The sequence below is a fragment of the Danio rerio genome, chromosome 21 (assembly GCF_049306965.1).
Source record: "Danio rerio strain Tuebingen ecotype United States chromosome 21, GRCz12tu, whole genome shotgun sequence".
NCBI classification, from domain to species: domain Eukaryota; kingdom Metazoa; phylum Chordata; class Actinopteri; order Cypriniformes; family Danionidae; genus Danio; species Danio rerio.
Window position 1 is genome coordinate 20,770,971 of NC_133196.1, and position 18,174 is coordinate 20,789,144.

Here is an 18,174-nt window from a genome sequence, read left to right on the forward strand (position 1 = left end):
TTATCATGAAGGTCTTTTCTGACTGGTACAGTACGGTACGGTACGGTTCGTGACGGTATGGGTCACCTTTATCAGGCTTGCGTTTCCACCACAAAGGGTACCCTTTTAGTGTGCGTGGTGTATGACATAAAATTTAAGTCGACGTTATGCTCGCTTGAATAAATGTCTACAGTAAAGCTGTACAGGTCGTTTGCATATCATATGAGAAGCACTTCTCACAAAACAGATGATTTAAACACATAAATACTTGTGTATAAATGTTTATTACTAACTTTTCTATGAACGAGATTTGATTATAACTGCAGATCAATGACAGTGAAAAATAGGCTACTGTAACGTCTTTAATGATATAAAATAAATACATAAATGCAACATATATGAACACATACTGCCCCTTACAGTCTCTGATATATTATTAATTACAGAAAAACTACACATATCATACATTTAGTACTTATTTGAGTTAAAAAACACGCAATATAGCCCACAGTCAGAGCAAACCTCTCATCTGTGTCTGTAATCTTTACCAGCACATGCAAACTCTGTTAGAGAGTAATTCTGTCATTCCCAGTTCATAATAGTCCAAAAGTCAAAGATAAACATGGCAGTTTGTTCATGATTTAGGTTGCTAATACAGTTTTGCTTCTGTGTTTTGCCAGGCTTCTCCTTTTTTCCCGCGTTCACTCTCGCACTTGTCCTTTTCTTTTCTGAATGGATCTGATGACGGAGACACTTTAATAATCACTCACGTGTTATTATTATAAGCTCAAGAAATTCGTTGTATTAAATATAATGTTAGACGCAATTGCGAGCTCCCGGAAGAAAGCGAAAACCGCTTGCACTTTTAGACGGCCTCGTAAAACAAAAACCGGACACGGCAGATTTTTCTTCTTGGCTTTGTGTTTGTTCATTAAGACGACGACAAGGTTTGTTTGAGCCCGGGTCATCCATGGCTCGTTTTTATATGCATATAGTATTTCCATGTAATGTCTCGGCTTTGTATTTAAAAAAACATATCGTTTCCTTTGTTTTCATTCTGTCTAGCTTCACAAGCTTGTGACGTATCTCTAACCAATCAGCGTTCAGCTGTGCGTGTAGCTCCACCTTTTGGTACCCTTTCTCCTGTTTGGGACTCTTTCGAAAGGGTGCCGAAAAAGTGGTACGGTACGGTTCAGTTCGGGACGCTTTTTGACAGTGGAAGCAAAATAAAAAGACAAATTTTCACTCACAGAGGCTATAAGCAAAATACTTAGCATGTTCTTTACTGCATAGAATTTATTAAAAGTTAGAAGTAAAATAACATTCAATACAACTTGATTAAAAAACCACCTAAATAATTTAGCATTTTTTGATTATTTTTTATTGAATAAAATACTATTTTCCACTCATGTATTTCATCATTGTAGATCTCTGAAAAATTGTGTAAAAAAAAACTTGTCTCTTCTCGTTCTTGTGACCCAAATCACACACACACACACACACACACACACACACACACACACACACACACACACACACACACACACACACACACACATATATTTATTTATTTATTTTAATCATTTTATGTTTTCCCTTGGAAATGAATTGTTGAATAGCACTTTGTTTGATCTATGAAAAGTCTAATAGTAAAATATTTTATGATATTGTACTATTTTTATTCCCATAATTACAGTTTTGTAATATTTTTAACATGTACTATATTACATTCTATTAATAACACTAAAATGAAGATGTACCAATTTCTTTTTGAAACTCAAACAAGTGATTTACACTTGTTGTTTCATATTGCAGTTTATTGTAGCAGATAAAACTATTTTAAGCTTTGCTGGCGCAATTGCCAGTTCATTAAAGTGCTTTGTTTTGTTTGCACTGCATCTCTTTTCTCTGCTAGAGGCGAATGGCGATTAGTAGTTGTTGTTCTGTTTGTTAATTAAATATGACATTTCACTCAACCCAGAGTGTTTTTTCCTCATCCATTAGAAGACCTCAGCCAGACAATGAAGCCCTAATTGATCAATTTGACACAATTTGCTGTAACAGTCTGCCATCTGTGACTTTTAGCACTTGAGGAAATAAACAGTGGTAAACATAAAGTTTCCCATGTTACAATCCAACACTGACACTCCTCTCACGTTAGTAAATGAGCAATGGCATATATGCTCAGCTAGTGTTTTTCAGCCAAAGATTCTGGTGAAAGCTTATTGTGACTATTTTCAATTTTATAAGGTTCCTTTTACAGCATTGATGTTGTAATGTAGTTAAAATACAATCAGTTAAGTCGACTTATTTAGCATTTATTTAGTTGTTGAAGCTTAAAACAAGATGAAAGACTGTGTAACCACTAGCGGCATCAGGATCAGCATGCGAGTGCAGAAACTCACATGTAAAATAAAATGTCATATTTTGAAGACATGATGGGGGACCTGAAATTTTATGCAGTGCTATATCTATCACACAGTGAAGATCATTGATTTTTAAAGAAATCAAATCCTATACATGGCAATTTTATAATGGAAAGACAGTTCACCGAAAACCCTGAGTCTGGCTGAAAATTAAAAGTCAGTGTGCATATACTCCAATCTAGCATTATGGATGGATGTGACATTAAATTTAACATTTAAAATCACAAAGAAAGGTAACATTATATTGAAACATTTGTTTATATAATGAGTTGTAGGATAAGAAAAATGTCAATCTGTAAATATTTTGTATGTTTTTAATGAGGGAAATAAACATGCGTTATGGATGTGGCAAAAAAGTATGCAAGTTTATAGTGTTGGGGAAAAAATGATGAGATGAGAACCCAGTTCATCCAGGTGACTCGAACAAGCAGAACATTTTATTTCTTTATTGAGACATGTTGGTTAATAGGCAGTCATGCAGTGTCTTCAAGAAGTCCACAAGTCTGCAAAAGCCTACAGGACTATCACCCAAAGACAAAGGCACAGCCGTTAAGACCTTGCACCATAGCATTTGTATCACTTTGGCTCAGCCCGTGCTCTGGAAGCAAAAGGTTCAATGTCACACCCTAGCTAGAGTTTTGAATGAAATGGGCTAATTAAAAACCAAAGAATATAACTTTTTAGTTATAAATAGATTATTGTTAATTTGTAACTAGATTATGTAGATTTATAATACCACAATAGTATACAACATACTTGTAGAAATTATGTGAATTACATTAAACAACACAAAAGAAATAATGCTAATCAGCAGGATAATAGTTGGCTGTCTATTGAACAAAAATGACTGATTTTATTTTATTTTACATCTATTTTTGTAATTCAGTTTTTATTTCCAAAAATAAAAATAAAAAAAGTTTCACATTCAGATAGAAAAATACTTTAACTGCAAATCAGGAAGCACAGAATAACTGTAGTTTAGACCAAGCTATTACATAAATTGCATTTAAATTTGACATTCATAGTATCAGATGAGGGTTAAATGTCCAAATTTCTTTGATGTCGCAAAAATACTGTAGATTTACAACACCATCAGAATGTCCTGTTTAGCATGGTTAATTCGTGCTGATGACAGTTCCAGAGCAGTATTTCCAACAGTGAATGTAACCAATGCTAAACAGAGAGATCATGAGAGAGTTTCCACCTTTGCACCAACATTTTCTTTGTAGCAGTTGAAGCAGCTAACCAAATTTCTGGACCTTTGAATTTAAGGTAAATTGAGAGTTATCATTTAATAATGGCAATACAGGATCTTTGGGGAAACACATTTTTTTTTTTACTTTAAATGAAATGTCCCGGACAGAATCCTAAAGTTTTTGCACCTTTAGGTATTCCCACATTATTTGTAAAAAGGTATCTGGAAACTGGTTCACAGAACTTACAATAATGTTGTGGAGATAAACCTATGATATGTTGTACATGTGTAGTTAAATATGCCCTTTGAATAGTTTTAAAGTGAATAAATTGGTGATTAGGGTCTGTGGAAGCGTGGTTATTTTACTTTTATGAAGAAATATCTTCGATATGGATGTAATACATCTTTGTTATGAATGTGACAGATGTAAAATTAGCACTTGTGTGACTTTGGTAAATCAAATATGTTTGTTTGAAAACATTGTCATAGATATTTTGAGTATTTTTATAGTACTGTAAAATACAAACCTAAACAAAAAAACCTAGAAAGGGTTTAGCTATTTTAGTGAAAATGTTATTTTTTTAAGGCAAGGTTGACATTTGCATGGAGTTGCTCAATTCACACCTGAAGCTGTGCTGCAGTGTTAGTAAAGAGGAAGCCTTGATGGCCGCGCATGGACAAGCTAATGTCAGTGTTAGCCGGAGATTATGGAACTGATGATTAGATGTTTGCCTGTGAGGCAGTGAAGATATCTGAAGCACATCCTCTTGAGGGTCACATTGCCACTTTGATAAAACCTGTTGTTTGATACTGACAGCTGCTTTTGGCGACGGCAGCGTTATTAACCTGCAAGTCAGGAAAATAGTATTCAGAAGGCACTTGCATTCCAGTAAGATACATCATACCCTCAAAACTTTAGTCTTCCGTTTAAATACATATCAGAAATTTTATAAGCCGCTTGGGTGTTATGTTATGCATTTCAGACTTATGTGTTATGCAATGTCTGTTTTGGTGCTGTGTGTGGTTATTCTGTTTGTCTATGAGTGTTTGACCACTGCCATCAACAGATTAATGTTTAGTAAAGGAATAGAGAAAAAGTAATATTAACTTGTGCTGCACAATGATGATTTACTTTACTCAGAAATGATAATTGCAGTTATTAGCATAGATGTTCTAATTTGAGAAATTTCTTCAGAATCGTTGGGGCTGTATGAAAGCATAATGAGGAGAATATATGCAGTTTCATTTGTTATGTAATTATTACAATATATTATTACAATTATTATTATAAAATAATAGATTATATTTGTTATTATTTACATGCTCTAACAAACGGGTAAAATCCTCAGTGTTAGATTCCCAAAAAAAATTAATTAAGTAATTTCTTTTAACATTTAATTTTATTGTTCTCCTACAGGGTTGGTTGTATAATTAATTTATTTATTTATTTAATTATTCATTCATTTATTCATTTAACCGGTGTCTGTAATAAAATTTTGGCTGCAAATATGGTCAATTTATTTAGAACTTATCAGTTCAAAGCAGATAAATCTGAAATTAACAGATTATTAAAGTCACAGCTTGTTGCGTTTGACATATTTAATGCTTTTTGGTTTAAATTATTGCTTTTTGAATACCAAGTTCATGCTTTGTCAGGTTGGCAAGATCGAGTAAAACACTAAGTGGAAAATATGTAAATTCATAAACAAAATTGCACATGTGCAAAAATCAGCTGTTTGTTGGTAAGCTTGTGCTTCCATGGTGAGGTGTTTGCCGTCAGTGTCGTGCAACCATCAACTCTTGCTGTAGCTCTGAGGGACTGTTCACATTTAGCATCTTTTGCCCACACATGTTCTTTATTTTAAGGGTGCATACACACTACGCGTGTAAGGTACATTTAGCTACTGTGAACATGCCCTCTGAACTTGGGTGCGCACCTGTGAACCATACCTGAGTAACAAAACCAAAAGATTCAGTAAAAGCAGAATGACTGTGATATGCGGACGTCTACATTTTGGTGCTTTGCTTTCCTGGCCTTCACTTAGCAACAGCTAAACACAAAACAGCAGCTTAATGACACAAGCGTATCAAGGTCCAAAAGGAAAAAAAGTCTTTGTGAAGTAGGGATGCAACAATACAGTTAGCCCACGGTTCAATACATATGTCGGTTTTTTAACACTGTTTTCGGTTCGGTTCTCATGGCTTGACAGGTGTTTTTTTTTTTCTAAATGCAATAGGAATAGTCAGAGCAATACTCATTTTGTTTTACTTAAAAGCCAAAAAAAGTACACTAGTTCCTAGTGTATTTTATAAAAAAAAATTAACAGAGAAATCTCACAGCTGCTGGTAGCCCATGTACAAACTGGGGAACACTTAAAATCCTACATTTTAAAAATAAACATACATGTGACGTTAATAAAAATAAATTGGCCATTTCAAATAAACATATTTGTTCTTAAGTAAACATAAATAAACCATCCTAATTATCTTGGTGCTGAAAAAAATGCGAGACTGTAATCTGTAACGTGGATCGAGTGCTTTTATAAGATGACAAAAGCCCACATCACCAAAAACAGCTGCAAACCTTTAGCAATAAATACCCGCACTGCCTCTGTTATTTTTATGTGTCTCTCGGAACCAGTTGGGTATGTTTGCTTGAAAGATTCAGCGAGGGATTGTTTCTATTTTGAGGACTTTATTACCTTCTCTGCTAACCTGCCTTCAGACAGTGATATTACTGGGTGATGGCGCTGCAGATGTGCAGTCATGGTTATACGTGTAAAACAATGCTTGCACACAGTAGGCTTGGGCGGTATCCAAATTTTGATACCGTCAAACCGCCTCGTATTTTACCCCGGTATGCGGTATTACTGGCGTAATAAAAAAATTATGACGTAAGGACAGCATCACCAAACTGTTGGCTTGAGCCTAAACCATTCAGAAACTAAATACCTTCTATGCGACCTTAGGCTCGTGGTCAGAAAGAGAGAGAGAGAGAGAGAGAGAGAGAGAGAGAGAGAGAGCCCCAAGCGACGCACAGCACCTCTCTCTCTCTCTCTCTCTCTTACACAAACACACACACACACACACACACACACACATCTCTCCCGCGATTTATCCAGAAATTTACTCCCACACCATAAGAAATCTGGCCGGCTCCAGCGGTACAGCAGCGGGAAAGCAGAGAGCTGTTATCGGGCCATAAAAATTAGGCACGATAGGTCCCGAGTCTGAGAGGTACATTTTGATTGACAGCTTTATAAAGCCCGAACCCGTTTACAGCCTGACATTATTCAAATGTGCTCATGCACACAGCTCTAATGCATTTTTTCAAGAATGAGTCATTTAAATGTTTTAACATCATTTATTCGTAACAAACGTAGACTATAGGCCACTTGAAAGATGGAACAAAGAAATAGAATAAGTCCTCTGTAACATTGTAACATCTCAGCACTCTATATAGGCCTGAATACATACACTTAGCCTTTAAATTGGCCAACACACCAATGAAAAGAAATCTTGCTTAATAAATCAAATTAAAATAAATTCTAAATGATGAGGGGTATTTTGGCAATAGCGAAATTAAGATAAAGGCTGTGCAAGATTTGTTTCTCCACTTCTCTTCACAATCTGGCATTAAGGCGGCAGTGAAACTGAATATTAAAAGAATAATGCCACCATTAACCTGTATACTCTGTCTACATTATGATTATATGGTTTAATTAATATGTATTTATAATGTAAAAACCCTTTACTCACCAAGATTAGGCTACGTGTGTTTGTGGAGGAACTTTATTAAATCCACTGGCTTTAGCGCAGTCTTGCACTCATGGTGCGTCCAGCAGAACTGAACACCCTTTCCTGCGGCTACAGGCCGAGATGCAGAGTTCTGATCCGGCTGATTTTGCAAGTTTTGGGTAGGATTGTTTGTTCATCTTCTACCCGTCAGGAAAATCCATTTAATTTTCCATGACAGCAGTTTCACTGTAGTGAGTGGCCTCGTCTTTTTACCTGTCAGCTTGCGGTTTAGGGCTCTACCGTAATACACAGTGTATGAGCGACCGCCAAAATACCTGGCTGGAATGAACGCTCCTTCTGAACTAGTGACTGGCTTGACCGCCTTCAAAATAAACTTTTTTACTTCGTCATCATTTGTTTCACCTTTGCAGGGATGGATTTTAATGCAGGGATTTGGATTTTTTTCGGGTCTCGCCGGGTTCGGGCAAAGATCTTCAGCTCTAATGCAGACCTCTCGTTCATATTAACCACGTCTCCCTTCTGTTCAGTCGAAACCGGAAATACTGCCAAACTGCAAGCCACTTTGGAGCGCGACTCGTCACGTCACAATACCTCTCCCTCTCTCTCTCTCCTCCACACTGTCCCAAGATGTCAACCACACATACGTTTTTGTAGGCATTAAATAAAGGATATTTAATATTTTATGACGGTATAACGGTATTGAAACTGACACTGTTTTTATTTTTAGATCCCGTGGTATACCATAATACCGTAATACCACCCAAGCCTAGCACACAGTTATTTTTGTTCACCATATTTCTTTTAATTGGCATTATACTTACCGGCAAAACCGAAATGTTCTCACACAGCAGATTTGAAAGACGGCGGCGCTTCCTCGTACTGTTGCCTCACTTTGCCGGCGCTTCCTTGTACTGTTGCCTCAGCCTCACTTCACCGCTCCTCGCAATCTAAAAGTGTGGAATGATGGTTAAGCGCCCCCTAACTTTAAAGCATAGTGATTGGATATTTACTCACGGGGAGGAGTTTCCTCATCTCAGCTCATGATCTTACAGGCACACACAGTCAATTCGGGGAGATATAAAACGCACATAAATTATTTAAACCCAAAACTGAGAAAACCACAATTCACAAGCGCATATTAAACCATGGAGGTCGTATCGAACAGTTCAATATTATATTGAGAACCGTGGCATCCCTAGTGTGAACACAAACCAGCTGAGAAGGTGGCAAGGGGGGGACATTCGAACTTGGATTTGGTCCAGGCAATTGAACCAAGTGTGAAAGCACCCTAAATGTAGATTCATACAGCTAGAGAGCTGTGCCGTTTAAAGATATGGATTATACACATTTCAGTTATAACGTTAGGCTATTATTTTAGCAGACAAATAACGCAATGGCTTTTTAAATTCATAAATGTAACTTACATCAGAGCTGAAACTCGTGCATAGACTGGGTTTTTTTTTCATTAGAGAGTGCAACTCATGGTTGCTTGGCAATGGCAGACACCACGGGTACACAACTCCAACTACTTGTTCCAGATAAGTCACAGGGTTTTCTTCAAATGTGTCAGATCACATTCACACCTTAAACGAACTGTATTGTTATTTGTTTGGAGTGCGATTGCTGTATTCACACCTGCCCAAAATATCCGCACCAAAAGGCGAAATTCAACTGAACCAAACAAGAAAGGTGAGAAGTTTAGTTTTAGTTTATTAAAATAACCTTGTCTGACACATTGCTGTCCATCTCTGAACAGTATGAAAGGTGTCAGTGTAGAAATAGATTTCTGAGGCACCACATAATAACACATTCAGTAGTAGGCCAAGTGGAAGGGATCTTCAGGGAGAGTGACTTTTTGGTGGTCAGGCCAATCATGTGCTCAAATAGAAACCCAGATTGTCAACATCTCTTTGAAGGATGGCTTCAGTGGGAAAATATATAAATCACATCCACATCCAAGTCAATCTTGCAAGGTCACACTCTTTGAAATGCAAGTATACTTATTTTTATGCATCACTTTGGAGGATTTGACCTACAAACGTTATTTTTCATGTGTGAAAATGATACTGGAAGATTTGACACACTCCGTTAACCTTAGCCTTGATGCCAATTTTGTCATTCAGACGTGATTTAATTTAGGATCTGAGTTCTGTATATCTTTAAACGGGTCACATCATGCATATTTTACATAAGTTTACTTATGCTATTTAGTTTAATTGTGTCATATTCTAGTTTCTCTTGGCCCTTTTCAACCTTTCTCAACAGTAAACAGTGTGTTTTTTAAGGCTGTCCCTTTGAGTAATGTCCCAATTGCATGTGGTATTAACAGCATATTGCTTCCACTAAATTGCCCCATCCTTTCATAACAATCTTTAAGACTGTATTGTGACTGGTTCACATAATAAGTGCTGAAATGTGCAACACAAACTCTTTACAATAGAAAGAAAAATTGAGATTTTGTTAAAAATAATTTTTCTTTTTATAAATTGTTGTAAGATTTTTACTAAAATCTGAACTGGATTCCAATAATTTACTTAATCCAATAGCAAGGCTCAACGATAAGGACCGCCTGATGGCCCGGGCCCAGTGTGAGAGATGCTTACACCCAAATCATATCATTGTCTTATTCAGATTAAGGCAAATAATTTGATTACTGATGTCCATGTTAACTTAGTCATGGTTACTTTTGGTTTAGAACAAATGCCATCAGTAGTTTGAAGAGCATAGCAAAAGTCTCTTTTACACAAGCACATTTAGAAATTGCAATTCCAGAGAAGCCGAAAATTCCAGTAGTCTCTTAAAAAAGCTTTATCAGTTATAATCAGGGTCCGAATTTGCAGACATTTCTTGCTATTTCTGCACAGATTTTTTTGAAGAATCTTCAGATTTACGTGGAACGATTTCGAGAAGATAATACCTAAAATCATGACACATTAAATTAAAAACAAAACTTTGCAGCATTTATTTAAAGTTTACAATTTAAATCCAACAGTCTAAAGACATGCGCTATAGGTGAATTAAGCTGTCTGTAGTGTATGTGTTTTCCAGTGATGGGTTGCAACTAAGAGGGCATCCGCTGCGTAAAACATATACTGGATAAGTTGGTGGTTCATTCCACTGTGGCGACCCCAGATTAATAAAGGGACTAAGCCAAAAAGAAAATGAATGAATGCAAATCCAATTAAAACTAATAGTTTGGTAAACAAAGTCTCTCATATATCTTCTAAAAACAGCAAATATTACTAATTACACTGCACATAGATCATCTAAACATTTGCATATTTTTCAAAAATATTGCTGAAATGAATATAAAAACTGAACAAATATATATTTGCACACATTTACATAAGTTGACTCAATAACAGACTAAAAGAGCTGCAGATTTCTCAGGGAGCAGATTCCATGTGGGTCTAGTTATGATTAACAATCAGTTTAGATGCAATATATTCTCTTTTTGGACTAAGCAAGCAATCCCTCAAGGTCACATTATGTTTTCATACGACATCAAGCTTTATTATGCATAAAAGATTAAAGGCAGTTTTATTACTGATGATTTAGCCTCTTTAGAGTCGTGCTGTGCCCTCATATGGAAGTCAAACTACTGCAATCCTCTGCAGAACTGCATGCTGTGTTGTATTATCCAGCTGCTTAAATCTTCCCATCATGCCAGTCAATAATATTTAATGCGTTCATGTATTTAATAACTGCATGTACAGTATATAAACGCACAGTGCTTTATGTGTCTCAATGAATATGTATAACTCCACACAATTGTAGCAAGCAATTCATCACATTATGACCTTACGCATGGATTACTTTGATTCCATACCACGCTATTTTGCTCAGCAACTCTGGAACCAAAGAAAATGACCTACCAAATGGGTGATTCTTTGATTTATGCCATCAAATGTGTTATGTTTTGTTTGTTTTTCTATGAACATCTGTCTTTATTTGCAGGTGGAAGGTGCAGCATATGTGGGCTCATTCATGTGGAAGTCCCGCAGCATTGGCCTGTGGAATCGTCCTCGTGGGGAAAACTTGCTGGATAGCGGCGCTCCTTTCTATGATACATACCGCACTTCTGATGGAAAATATGTGGCGGTCGGGGCTATTGAGCCTCAGTTTTATCAACAGCTTATTCAAGGTTAGTCCATTGTGTTTTTACTTCAATATTGGCATATTCTGCCAATTACTATACAGAGATCAATGTAGCGTATTATAATTGCAATGTATTTTAGGAACAATTTATGTGAATTCAACTTGCTAAAGCTCTGTCACCTTTTCCCATTTGAAAATATTGGTGTCATCACAGATGTTTTAGAATCAACTGACATATGTGTAGACAATTTTAGGAAGGGTTTTTGACATCTTAACTGTATAACATGCCATGTAGTGTCTAATTCATGATGCCAATAATGCACCTTGCAACTGCAGTGACTGATTAACTGCTTAAATCGTTTTTTGTGTTAATCTCTGCTGCAATATGCTCACTAAAGCTGCTCACTTTTGTGTCTTAATGTGGGAATTGCATTTGTAAAAGAAGTGCGAATTGATCTAGTTAAGACGTATTCCTCAGGCAATTTAATTCTATATATTATTTTTTAAAAATAATTTATTTTCATAATCTCATTATTCTTTTATTTACAGCTTTTATTTTTTCTTTATCACATTTTTTGTTCATATAATGAAAAATTTTATGTATGTTTTTATTTCAATTATGTATTTTCTTGTTGTCTATTGATTGTGCTATTTACACTTTTCTAATATTCACAATTCTGTTCTTTTTATTTTATTATTCGTTATTCTGTTTTCTTTTTTTTGTTTTTTCTTTCATTATAATTTACTCTCATCTTATTTTTGCATTTATTTTGCTGATTTTAAATGAAACTGAGTAAATATCTTTGAAGTATTGCTTTGCTTTAGAGCAGTAAATTAAATTGCAATAAAATAAAAAAGGCATCACGGTGGTGCAGTGGGTAGCACAATCGCCTCACAGCAAGTAGATCGCTGGTTCGAGCCTCAGCTGAGTCAGTTTGCGTTTCTAGTGTTTGCGTGGGTTTTCTCCTGGTGCTCCGGTTTCCCCCACTATTTCAAAGATGTCTGGTATAAGTTAATTGGGTAAGCTAAATTGTCCATAGTGTATGAGCGTGAAAGAGTGTTTATGGGTGTTTCCCAGTGTTGGGTTGCAGCTTGAAGGGCATCCGCTGTGTAAAACATATGCTGGATAAGTTGGCAGTTTGTTCCACTGTGGCGACCCTGGATTCATAAAGGAACTAGGCCGTAAAGAAAATGAATGAAATAAAAAATCACAGCATAACTGTTTTTTGGTTTATTTGATTAAATAAACGTAGCTCTGCTGATCAGAAGAGGCTTCTTTTATAATCTTTCTTTAAACTTTTTACATTTAACATTTTAAAGGCAGTATGTAAGTTAATGTTAAGTTATGTTAAGTTAATGTTAAATGTAAGTTAATGTTAAGTTATCTTAACAGTATGTAAGTTTGACACCCAGTGGTTGATCTAGGTATTGCACGCTTGGATCAAAACACATTTTCATTCAACTTTTCCCCTGGTGAGTCCAGGCAAGATCAGGTTGCCAGTTTAAAGGCTGATTTAGGGCTGATTTGAATTGTTTTCAAACTAAAATCAACGGCACGCCATAGAATAAAAAAATTCCATACTAAAAAAGGACTTTTTGTCCTAACAAACACCTCAAATTGATATATTAGAGGCTTCTATTTCTCACAGATGAACAATGATTACTTCAGGTACACCTCATTTGCTTTATTCAGTGTTAAATGCTAATAGTCTGAGTGTCCTGTTTCGTTTGGTGCAAACAGTCAAATTGCTTATCACTGCAAATCTTGTTGTTAGGACCCAGGGTTATATGTAAATATTACACGCTTGTAATATTTATAATATTTGCTAATTAATAACCTCATGTGTTACTCTGAATCTGCTTCTCATTTTGGAGTCTGCTACTTGTCACTGGAGGTCGCATTTCAGTCGCGGGCGCATGCTTTGAGAGTCTTTCTGACTGAATGAATGAAATATGCTGTTTCCCATGAAGGCAACCCGGGGTGCTAAAATATAATTGGCTAAAGTGGTATTGGGCAGATTAAAAGAACCAAAACAAAGACAACTGTTCTGGCACGTAGCTTACATTTTCAAAACAGAATTTCTGACTTCAGCATTGTTTTTTTAGAAAAACAAGAATGTTCACTTAGCTTGTTTCTTAAATTAAAAAAAAAAACTTATGGTATTTTTGTTGTAGAGGAGTCAAAAACTTACATATAGCACCTTTAATTGAGACATTTTATTATATTTTCTTTTTATTTACAATCTATATTTATTCAATTAAATTTGTATTCATTATTTGCATTTTTATATCTTGCCTTGTTCTTATGTGATGTATGCTCTTATGTGATTGTTGAGTACATGTGCACAGTGTACATTTGATTCAGCCATTTTCAATTCTCCAGAAATAAACCTGTAGCCTGAAGGACATATGAGTATAGCTGACATGTTCAACCACAAGTCTCTCTGGGTCACCTTGATCTGTTGTCGATTTTGCAAAGGCATGATATAATATGAAAGATTAGAAAGAATCCACAGGATGCTTTATTAATATGTGCCCAGGGACTCACCTTATACCCAAGTACAAACGCAGCCCTCTTGATCTTGCTATAAAATCATAATGACTCAATTGCAATTCAGGTTTGACCCTCAAAAGCAGCACGTCTCTGTACAAGTCCCCTACTGTGGGCCAGTGTTATGTACTAATGGCTTCAGGATCCACAGCCCTCCCTCTCCTCTAAACTCCTTTATTGATTCCCTTCCTCTTTTTAATCTCCTCTTCATCTCGCTGATTCTCTCTTACCACAGGTTTGGGATTGGACGACACTGACCTGCCCTCACAAATGAGCGTTACTGATTGGCCGCAGCTCAGGCAGACTTTCACACAGGTGTTTGCCACAAAAACACAAGCAGAATGGGGTCAGATCTTCGACGGGACAGATGCCTGTGTCACTCCTGTTCTGTCTCAGGATGAGGTGCTTTCTCATTCTCATAACCAGGCGAGAGGGTCATTCCTCAAAGACTCTCAGGGGGAAATTAGCCCCCGTCCTGCACCGGTGCTGTCCCGTTCCCCAGCAGAGCCCTGTGGATCCCGTGACCCCTTCATTGGAGAACACACTCGGTCAGTGCTAAAGGAATACGGGTTTGATCAAGCGCAAATCGAGCAGCTTCTGTCTGCCGGGATCGTAGAGTGTAACGAAGCTAAAGCGCGACTGTAAATGAAGGAGTTTGAGTGGAGAGCTAACTGTGTATGCAGTGATGCAGAGGAATCAGACATCATTTCTATCTCACATTTCAGAGCAGAGAGAATCCCTTGTGAATTGCTGCTTCAGTCGAGGTGGACTTAATGATTTTGGGCTTTTAAGTTAACCTGTCCAACAATTCAGTTCTAATTTGTAACCGCTCTAGGGGAAGTGAAGAGGGATTTAATTAAAGTCTATTGCAAATGTTGTGTAATAACCTCAGCATCCACATTTTTGTCAGTAGCCCCGATTGTAAAGGATGGTCTATACTGATTTATTTTTGAAGATGGTTTTGGGGTTTTGAATTTAATAATTCAAGTATTCGTCATAGGACAAAGCATACAACTTTTGTTGAAGAACTGAAATGCTTGAATTATTTACAGTGCCTTTAGCATGAATGTAAGTACGTAGACTAATTAATTGAACAAAAATATTTACTGTTGAATCTTCTTGTGCTAATATGTTCTGCAGCACTTATGACCTAAGATAATCTTATTTGGATAATCCAATTAATGACTCTGCTTAAGTAAAACGGTTTGAACACTGCTGTGCCATTTATTATGATTTAACCATTTTTGTTTTGATTTTAATTTATTTATAATTGAAGCACACGTTTGTCGGCTGCACATCTATAATAAGCAATTCTGGCACCTCTCCTGTTCAACCTTTATATGCTCCCTCTTAGCCAAATAATGAGAAAGAACCAAATCTCCTACCACAGCTATGCTGATGACACTCAGATCTACTTAGCCTTACTGCATAATGATTACAGCCCTATTGACACCCTCTGCCAATGCATTGATGAAATTAACAATTGGATGTGCCAAAACTTTCTTCAGTTAAACAAAGAGAAAACTGAAGTCATTGCATTTGGGAACAGAGATGAGGTTCTCAAGGTGAATGCGTACCTTGGCTCTAAGGGTCAAACAACAAAAAATAAGGTTGAGAATCTTGGTCCACAGTACACATATTACTGTCTGGCTAGTTTTTGTCCTCTGCTTATGCTTAAAATGTAATAATGGACCAACATTCGTGACCATTATCACCAATAAAGCTTAGAAAAACAAACATCAGTATATTATAAACTGATAGGTTCAAATATCCCTTTCCTGTTATAAAAAAAATAATTTGTTCCTTAAAGTTTTGTAACTATTAAATGGTTTTAAATTCAAAATTGTAACTATATACATCAGTGTAAACCTATGACTGGTGGAAAAACATATTCTGTAATTGTGTACCTGAGTCTCCACTTTTGCCATCGCCTCTTTTGGCTTTAACATACTCATACCTCAGGTTTTTCAAACCTTTTAACAAAAACTTTCCTTCTTTCCCAGGGCTGTTGTATTTTCTAGCCAAAAATGATTGATCATCTCGTTATCTCTGATCACAGATCATAAAGATGTCTGTACAGAGGTACTGTTTCAGACAAAATCTATTCAAAGTGTTTCATATTCATCTCAAATCAGTTGTGGCGCCAGGCAGCACTGTTCGCTCAGTCTCAAAAAATGCCATGCACACTGCCAGTTGAAATCATGTTGCGCGCACCCAAAGCAAACTTCCGCTATCACCGCGATGACGTCACATTCGCTGCATGCGCTTAAGCAAACTATCGAATGCATCGAGTATAAACCAGGCTTCAGAGAAACTTGTTCATGCTTTTATCAGCAGGAGGGTGGATTACTGTAACGGCCTCCTCACTGGACTTCCCAAAAACACAGTCAGACATATGCAGCTTATCCAGAACGCTGCAGCCAGGATTCTGACCAGAACCAGGGAATCAGAGCCCATCACACCTGTCCTCGGGTCTTTACGCTGGCTCCAAGTTATATTCAGAATAGATTTTAAAGTGGTATTACTTGTCTATAAATCACTAAAGGGCCTAGAACCTCACTACATTACAGACAAACTCACTGAATACAAACCTAACAGATCACTCAGATCTTTAGGATGATGTAAACTAGAAATTCCAAGAGTTCAGTCAAAGCAGGGTGAATCGGATTTTAGCTACAGTACTACACCCCCCACTGCTGGAATCGTCTTCTAGGAATGATCAGATGTGCTCCAACATTAGGCACATTCAAATCAAGACTGAAAATACATCTGTTTAGCTGTGCCTTTACTAAATGAGCACTGTGCTGGAAAAAAAACTTAATATTATGTTTTTTTTATAATGTACACCACCTTCATCCTGAAGTATTAATGTAAGTTAGAAAATACTTTCTGGCAGCACGGTGGCTCAGTGGTTAGCCCTGTCGCCTAACAGCAAGAAGAGCATCAACTGCATAAATTGTATGCTGGAATAGTGGGTAGTTCATTCTGCTGTAGTGACCTCTGAAATAGAGACTAAGGCGAAGTAAATGAATGAGAAAACGTTCACATTGTTTATACTCAAGTTTGTCTCTAGCATTCAAATGTCACAACAGAAATTGAGACTCATCAGAAAAGGCAACCTTTCTACAATTTTCTGTTAGCTTCACTTTTCTGTTATCTTCAAAATTCAATGTATTGTGTTTTCAAAGATGGTCTTTTGCAGTCTTTGGTGGTGACAAATGGTTAGGTGAGTTATTTTTGTCTTCCTTTCAATTTGAGACTGTCTGACAGTTTTATCTGTACATTTTGCATCAATAGGGAATTTCACATACTGAAATCCCTCTCACTGGATATTTTCTTCTTTTTGGGTGATTTTCTGTAAACCATGGAGGTTATTTTGTGTGAAAATCCCATTAGATCAGCAGATTTTGAAACATGGACCAATTTGTAAAACAACAACAACTGTGCCACATTAAATTTCACTTAAAGGGATGGTTAAAATTAATGGAATAAAAGTTAAATTAAATAAAAATAATAATTCTGTCATCAGTTACTCCCCTTTACTTGTTCTAAGCCATTGAGTTTTTTTTATATTTTGTTCAAAGCAAAAGAAGTTAACCTATGTCCATTAAATTCATCTTTATTTCTATAGCTCTTTTACAATGTAGCTTGTGTCAAAGCAGCTTCACATAGAACATTATAGTGTATTGAAACAGTGTCTGTTCAGTTTTCAGTGTTTAAGTTCAGTTCAGTGTGGTTTTATATTCAGAGTCAAAACACTGAAAAGCAAATCCATCGATGCACAACTCTATACATTTTTCTTACTATGGAAGTCAATGATTACAGGTTCCCAACATTCTTTAATACATCCTGTTTTGTGCTCAACTGAATGACAACAATAGCAAAAAAAAATAAAAAATTAAATAAAAATCAAGAGTCACATGTGGGTAAATTGTGACAGAATTTTCATTTTTGGGTCAACTATCCCTTTAAATCACCTTTCTTTCCCACCCTGTATGATTTGAGCTTCGGCAGATTGTATGAACTACTTTTACATGCCTGAATGTATTGAGTTTCTGCCCTGTCCATGTGATTGACTGATTAGATTACCAAGTTATAAGTGAACCTAATAAAGAGAAAGCAAGTGCTTTTTAAACTGCAGTTTATTTCTGGGAGCATGGTCATTT

The 18,174-nt window shown here is 36.4% G+C and overlaps 1 protein-coding gene across 4 annotated transcripts in view; it reads left to right on the forward strand.

The window, feature by feature from the left end:
- amacr (alpha-methylacyl-CoA racemase) overlaps window positions 1–15,222 on the forward strand; it is a 32,528-nt gene extending 17,306 nt beyond the window's left edge. For 2 of the 4 annotated variants that reach the window (XM_073934626.1, XM_073934627.1), the window contains 2 exons: window positions 11,317–11,503; window positions 14,244–15,222. In XM_073934626.1, coding sequence (XP_073790727.1) covers window positions 11,317–11,503; window positions 14,244–14,653 — 597 coding nt within the window. In that variant the 3' untranslated portion in view covers window positions 14,654–15,222. 4 annotated transcript variants of the gene reach the window in all.
- The last annotated feature ends 2,952 nt before the right edge of the window (window positions 15,223–18,174 follow it).